The following is a 6,861-nucleotide window of genomic DNA, read 5'->3' on the forward strand; positions in this document are numbered from 1 at the left end:
GCTCTCAGCGCCGGTCCTAACGGCACCCGGCACCACGCCGGGCCAAGGGCAGCCACAGGCCCCCGTCCAACACTCGTCGCCGCCATCACCTCCCCCGCAGCCGCAACAGTTCACGCCGGAGGCCATGGCGGGCGTCCTCAACGACCTCGTCACCGCGGTTCAAGGGATCCGCCTCTACCTGGCAGGTCCGTACGGGCCGCCCCCACCACTCCATCCAGCCATGGCCGCGGGTCAGCAGGCGCTTCCGTGGTACTCGGCATCGGGGGCCATCACCGGACTCCATCCAGCCATGGCCGCGGGTCAGCAGGCGCTTCCGTGGTACTCGGCACCGGGGGCCGTCACCGGAGGCTACCCGGCGCTCCTCGCCCCAGCGGCCGCACGGCCGCCTTGGGCGCAGTGGCCGCCGCAGATCGCGCCGGCAGCCCCGCCACTTCTCGCCACCACGGGGCCGCAATGGCCCACCTGGACCGCGCCGGCCGCGCCGTCCTCCGTCGCGCCCTACCTTCCAGCGGCCTCGGAGCAGGGTCCTCCACCGGCCCCGCCCAGCCCTAACCTGGGCACCGGCGCCTCGGAGCAGGGCCAGACCCAGCAGCTTCTTCCGGCGTCACCGCCGGCCCCCACGCCGCAGGCGCCGATGCAGCTCCACCAGGCGCCGCCGCCATCGACAGTACCACCACCCGCGCCTAGGGCTACGGGTCGGCCCCTGCACCAGGTGCAGTTTCCACCGTCACCATCACCGATCCCCGCTTGGGCGACCGGCTCGTCTTCAGGGTCGGTCTACTCCACGGCGCCGGAACACCCGACGACCTCCCTGCGGTTTGATCACCCCTCCAGCTCGGCGAACTACGCCCCGGCGCTTCCCGACCCAGCATACGCGCCGGCGGCAACTACGGCCGCCCCCGGGCACGGCGGGCCGACACCCCCTCGCTTCGCCAAACTGGACTTCGCCACCTACAAGGGCACGGAGGACCCCCTCAACTGGCTCAACCAGTGCGAGCAGTTCTTTCGAGGGCAGCGGACGCTCGCTTCGGATCGCACCTGGCTCGCGTCCTATCATCTTCGAGGCGCAGCGCAGACCTGGTACTACGCCCTCGAGCAGGACGAGGGCGGCATGCCACCATGGGAGCGCTTCCGGGAACTCTTGTCTCCTCCGGTTCGAGCCTCCTATCCGCGGGAGCCGACTGGCGGCCCTCGGCCGCTTACCCTTCACATCCACAGTGCAGGACTACGCCGACCGCTTCCAGGCCCTGGCGTGCCACGCGCCGGGCGTCTCCGCAACTCAGCGCGCCGAGTTATTTGTGGGCGGTCTACCGGACCATATCCGCGTGGACGTGGAGCTTCGGGGACCCCAGGATCTCCAGTCGGCCATGTATTACGCCCGCGCATTCGAGCGCCGCGCGGTGGCCATCCAGCAGGAATCACCGTCCCAGACTGCTGGGTCGCTACCCGGACCAGATTCCACCTAGGGTCGGCCTGTGCAGGCTTCTGCGGCACCCCTCGCCGCGACCGCGGGGCGCCCGTTCCGCCGGCTCACCCCAGCTGAGATACTCGAGCGTCGCCGCCAAGGGTTGTGCTTCAACTGCGACGAACCCTACAAGCCCGGCCACGCCTGCCCGCGACTCTTCTACCTGGAGGTGGCAGACTACATTCCGGAGGACGCCGTCGCCGCCGACCTGGCCGCCCCAGATGTCGCGAAGGTGTTTGACGCTGGTTGATTACCTCGAAGAGTTCAAGCAAGCGCTTCCCCACCTTACAGCTCGAGGACGAGCTGTTTGTGCAGGCGGGGAGAAGTGTTATGGCCGGCCGGCTTAGGCCGCAAGTTATCTTAGTTTTTATTTTCAGATTAGGCAAGTTATCTTAGGCAAGTTATCTTAGGTTGATTCTTCTACAAGTTATCTAGGATATAAATATAGGTTGTAAGACTCTTTTTGAAGGCAAGCAATAAGAAGAATATTATCTCCTATTGCCCGGCTCCCTGAGGAGCCGGAACCCTAGCCGCCAACAGCCCTAGCCGCCGCCCTTCTCCTAGCCGCGACGGCGCCCTGCCGCCGGCGCGCCCGATCCTCTCCACGTCTCCCTCCATCCTTCCCTTACCACCTACACCCTAGACCTGGTAGAGTACTTGATCCTACCAATACCACTAATAAACTGCACATAACAGACCCTGCTGTTAAAATCATATGCACCGAGGTTATTCCTCTCTTGGTACTTAATCATCAGGTCAAGGAAACCATCGTAGTCATCATTGTTCCAAGGCAAAGTACACACGTCCTGTTCTGCATCAATTTTTGCTCTGTTGGAGTGGCTGAGCATAGCCAAGGGGACTTCAGAAACAAAAAAAATCTTTTCGCTCAACTCGAGTCCAAAAAAAGGGACAAGTTCTAATCTCATCCATGATATAATGCATCTCTCCCCGAGTGGGCACTATCTGAACGCATGGGCATCTGCACCCACTTTTAAAAAACTGCATTTTAAGCATGTTTTGAAATGTTAAAAAAATAACAGAAAATTGTATGCATACATGTTCGCAAATGTGTGTGCACACAGCATAAAGTTTTGTGAAAAAATGTCTTTCTGGTTTGCCTTCATAAAAAGACAAATTTCAGTGCTTCTAAATAGCGTTTCACGACACAATTTTTTGTCTTTTTTGCACAGGGCTCAAAAAAAGTTATTTTTTCGTAAAACTTTATGCACGCACATAGAACATGAAGATGTATCCGTGCAAACTTTTTTAGATTTTTTTGGCATTTAGAAATGTGTTTTTTAAAGTGAGTTCATATGTACCCGGGTTCATCTATGCACTTCCCATCTCTCCCCTACAAAACAAGCTTTGTATTAGTCCAAAACAACATCTTTCGGCAAGGTGGTATTTACACTAGGAAACAAACTTTGTGTTAATCCATAATGACATGGATCAGCATACTGTTGTTAACTTACTTGGACACTTCTTTTAGTCTTTCGGCAAGGTGGTCAATCTGTCTGCAATCCAACAGATAGCCTTTCTCACTCAAATCACTAGCCATTTGAGATATTTCTTCCAGCGCAGTGCCCATTGCTTGTAAATCTTCCGCCTGGTAATGTGCAACAGTCTCTGTTTTATCTGAAATTATATTAACAAAGTATGCATTTATTGCATTATGTCCAGAAAGATTAAAATAGTTTTCAACCAACTGAATGTTTAAATTTAGTACCTTTTCCCTTTTTTGCAGGGTCTTTAAGTTTAGTACCTTGACATTTAAAACTTGCCAACTTCACAACGACATCACCATCTTTTGTCTTATAGTAGTATGTGTTGTCCAATCTCAAGTTTCCATGGTACTTGTCATAGAACCACAGTCCCTTCAAACCATCAAGCATTTGACTCACAACACTTTGAAGCTTAGCGGACGGGAATGGTATCCGGCCCGGTTCGGCATACTTAGCTACAAATGGTTCGATGGACTTGAAGTATGCTGTTAACATTCCTGTGTATCGGTCAGTAAAGACTAGCAGATATGGATCTTTGTCACTGACAAGTTTTGCATGCAGAAGGTTCTTATGTAAGCAATCCCTCATTAAAGTAACAGAATGCTTGTCTTGGGTTGGATGTTTCACATGGAGGACAACCGGATCAGCACCAAGGGGAGGGTTGTAGAAATCTGGTAACTTTGCTGGCATCATAAGCTCACAAGTCACTTTCTGTTCAGCCTGGTTCATCCTTAGGTTTAACAGGTCATAGTGTATCTTCATAGGCTGCAAATTCATAAAGTCTATTTGAGAAAAATATCCAGTGAAAAGATGCTACAGATTTTAAAAACGTACTCTCTACCTGTTTCTCTTTTGTTTTCTTCTTTTCTTGGGACTGACCTGGAGTAAAATTAGAAGAACGATTGCAGGTGTCAATATAACACAAACTTATAGAGGCAGACATTTTACTGAACTCTCTTTGACGCATTCTATGTGACACAAGAAGAGCCTCAGCTTGTCACTGATTGTTACTGGATAAGATGCTAAAGTACACAAAGGACATGTCCAAAAAAATAATGCAGTACACAAAACGAAGATAATACCTGATGGATTTGGTGCCATCACAACGTATATCATGGATTTTTACCCGCTGTCTTTCTGACAAGAAACTGCAAAAAAGAGATGCATTCTTGATTATAAAGTGCCCTGAAATCTTGTTTTCAAAACAACGATCCTGTACGGATTATTAAACAAGCCATTATTTTATCCCAATGCAAAAAAATGCATCACCCGCCACCTGTTACTTTATCAAGTTTTATTATCACTGAATTCTCCACTTTGCCCGTCAAGCATACAAGCTGCTATGAGCATTTTTAACATGGAAAAATAACAACAATGTAGAAGCAACAGTATGATTACCCCAGTGTCAAGATTTATTTAGGCTATAATCTAGGGTAATGATATTTTTAGGCTCTTGTTTGCTTAGGCTCTAATCCAAACCACACAAGGGTAATGATCTAAACCAAAACTAATAGCAACATCAGAGATAGAAAGTGCAATGAAGCTCCCAGCCATTATCAAGAAATGGAACTCAGCAACACATGCTGATCAAAAGTGATGCATATATCACTGAGCACTGACAATCATATGCAGCACTGTGAAGACATCAGCCTTGGGAAATTGCAACACTGAATTTTTCAGGTTGAAAGAATCTGTGATCCGATTCCAATAGTCTAACCAATGATTGGCTACAAAAGGGAAGATACTAGACTGTTCCGTGTACTCCCAAGCAAACAAGAGGAGCGACAGAAATGCAAAGATTGGTAATACTAACCAAAATGTAAACATGTTTTAGCTCCGATAGGTAACCAGAAATAGCAACGAGCATGCATGTCCTTATGTCCAAAACAAAATAGACAACGCGTCTATGACCAAGTTATCCCACTCAACTGCTAACCCACTTTATCCCTCATCATTTGTATAAACTAATCATCAACTAGTATCCCACTATATCAAAGTATTAGTAGACAGTAGTTTGGGAACATGAATAACTGAGCATCAAGAAACAACTACCACCCGTAGCAGGCAGTGTACACAGCAACAAGCGTAGATCACATAACAGCTCGTCTAGCCGAAAAGGTAAGACTAGCGAAACCCGGGGAGGGGAGGGGAGGGGAGGGGTGGAAGCGATTCTTACCGTAAATAAGGGCAGGTTGCCGGGAGGGCCTGTGGGTCAGAGGCACCAGGAGCTGAGGCGGCGTCTACGGCGGCGGCAGGGGATGAGGCGGCGTCGACGGCGGCGGCAGGGGATGAGCCGGCGTCGGGGTCGGAGGAGGAGTGACCGGCTCGGCTGGTACGGCTTCGACGAACAGGTCCAGGCGGCGAGGAAGAACCAGCGGCGGACGGCGCGGCTGCTGGGGCGGGGGCGGTGGGCGGAGTGAGGAGGAGGCAGGCACCGTCGCCGTCGGAGAAGAGAGAATGGTCGCTCCCTCGCGTCTCGTGTCGCGGACGGGGAAAGGAGGGTTTGCGGGGAATTCTGGGGGGTTCGGATCGTAAGGCCAATACCTCGCCTTTTTTTCGAGTCCAAAATCAATACCTCGCCTATTGCGCGACTTTGAGAGGTACTAGCGATCGCCTACGCACGTCAGTTCGTGGGCCGCAGCCCATTAAGCGCCTCCATTCGGCTTGAAGTAGACCGGGTTTTTTACATGCGCTCCTAATTGGCCGGGTTCCTGGGTTATCCTGGTTTTCTGTTTCGTTTTTCTAGTCCGGGTCTTCGTTGGATTTTTTTATCTGGTCTATTGTCATATTGTCTTTGTCTTTCAATTTTTTTTTGTTTTTCTTCTTTTCTATGTTCTATTTTGGGGTTTCTATTTTTTGAATATGACATGATTTTAAAAAATATATATTATGGGAACACTATTTAAAAATGCATGTACAATTCTTAAAGAATACAGAATTTTTTTTTGCGGGAAATTATTTTAACTCTATGAGCATTTTTTAAATGCATGATTGACATTTTCAATACATGATAAACATTTTTTGAATAACGATATGAATGTATTATTAATAAACTAGTTAATTACCTATGCGTTGTTATGGGGGCATATATATTTTGGTGGTTTAACACAAATCATATCTGACACGTACATATTCTTCCCCCAGTCGCTATCTACATATCCCAATCGAAGCTCGTCACATCTGTCGATGGAGTATCCAACTTACAATCCCCCTTCCACCCTCATCCTCACCCACTTTGAATTTCAAGCACGGAAATGTCCAATTATGCTCCACGTTGCCTCCCCTCCCTCCCTTTGGACGTGAACGTGTAAAATTACATTCACTGAAAAATAAACCAAACATAAGTACAATTGGCAGGTGAACCACATACCACGTTCTTGAGAAAATAAACCAAACATAAGTATGGTCGGTAGATCATATGCAATAATGCAAACCCATCTTCTTCCACAAAGCCATCCGGGACGAACGGCGTCGGACGCGGCCGAAGGCGGGTAGCTTCTTGCAAGCGGGGCAGACGGAGCGGATGTGGCTAAGTCTATGACGAGGACCTCCTTCTCCGTAGCTTCGCGGGGCGCCACTTCCTTCTAGCAATGGTCTCCCCCTTGCTCACGGCAATCCTGACCCCCACGGACTCCGCCGATCCCTCGTCCATGGCCGTGGAAGATGGGTACTGGGCGTCAAGCATCTAGGACGGTGGGCAAGGACGGCGGCATGGAAGCGAAGCAAGGGTGGAGGATGGTGACGGCTCGGAGGCGGTAGATTTTGTGAACTCGGTCAATTTGGAGGGATTTGGAGTAGGACTGGCGTGGCGGACGCATCTGAGTAGACTTCTCCTGGGGTTCCGGCGTCACCCCTCCCCCCCCCCCCACACACGCTTTGTCACGCCAGCTGGAT

The 6,861-nt window shown here is 50.5% G+C and overlaps 1 protein-coding gene across 2 annotated transcripts in view; it reads right to left on the reverse strand.

Annotated features, from left to right (window-relative positions):
• The window catches only part of LOC119356318, a 7,655-nt gene extending 2,169 nt beyond the window's left edge, over positions 1-5,486 (reverse strand). Inside the window, exons 1-6 of one of the 2 annotated variants that reach the window (XR_005171903.1) lie at positions 5,144-5,486; positions 4,050-4,115; positions 3,809-3,846; positions 3,192-3,732; positions 2,938-3,100; positions 2,785-2,816 (exon numbers count right to left, since the gene is read on the reverse strand). Coding sequence is in view for 1 of the 2 variants with exons in the window: in XM_037623264.1 (XP_037479161.1) it covers positions 2,938-3,100; positions 3,192-3,732; positions 3,809-3,846; positions 4,050-4,083 (776 nt within the window). In the remaining variant the exon portion in view is untranslated. The remainder of the gene's footprint in view (positions 1-2,784; positions 2,817-2,937; positions 3,101-3,191; positions 3,733-3,808; positions 3,847-4,049; positions 4,116-5,143) is intronic. The other variant, XM_037623264.1, reaches the window with a different exon arrangement.
• Positions 5,487-6,861: the final 1,375 nt, after the last annotated feature.

This window comes from Triticum dicoccoides, chromosome 2A (genome assembly GCF_002162155.2).
Source record: "Triticum dicoccoides isolate Atlit2015 ecotype Zavitan chromosome 2A, WEW_v2.0, whole genome shotgun sequence".
Classification (NCBI taxonomy): domain Eukaryota; kingdom Viridiplantae; phylum Streptophyta; class Magnoliopsida; order Poales; family Poaceae; genus Triticum; species Triticum dicoccoides.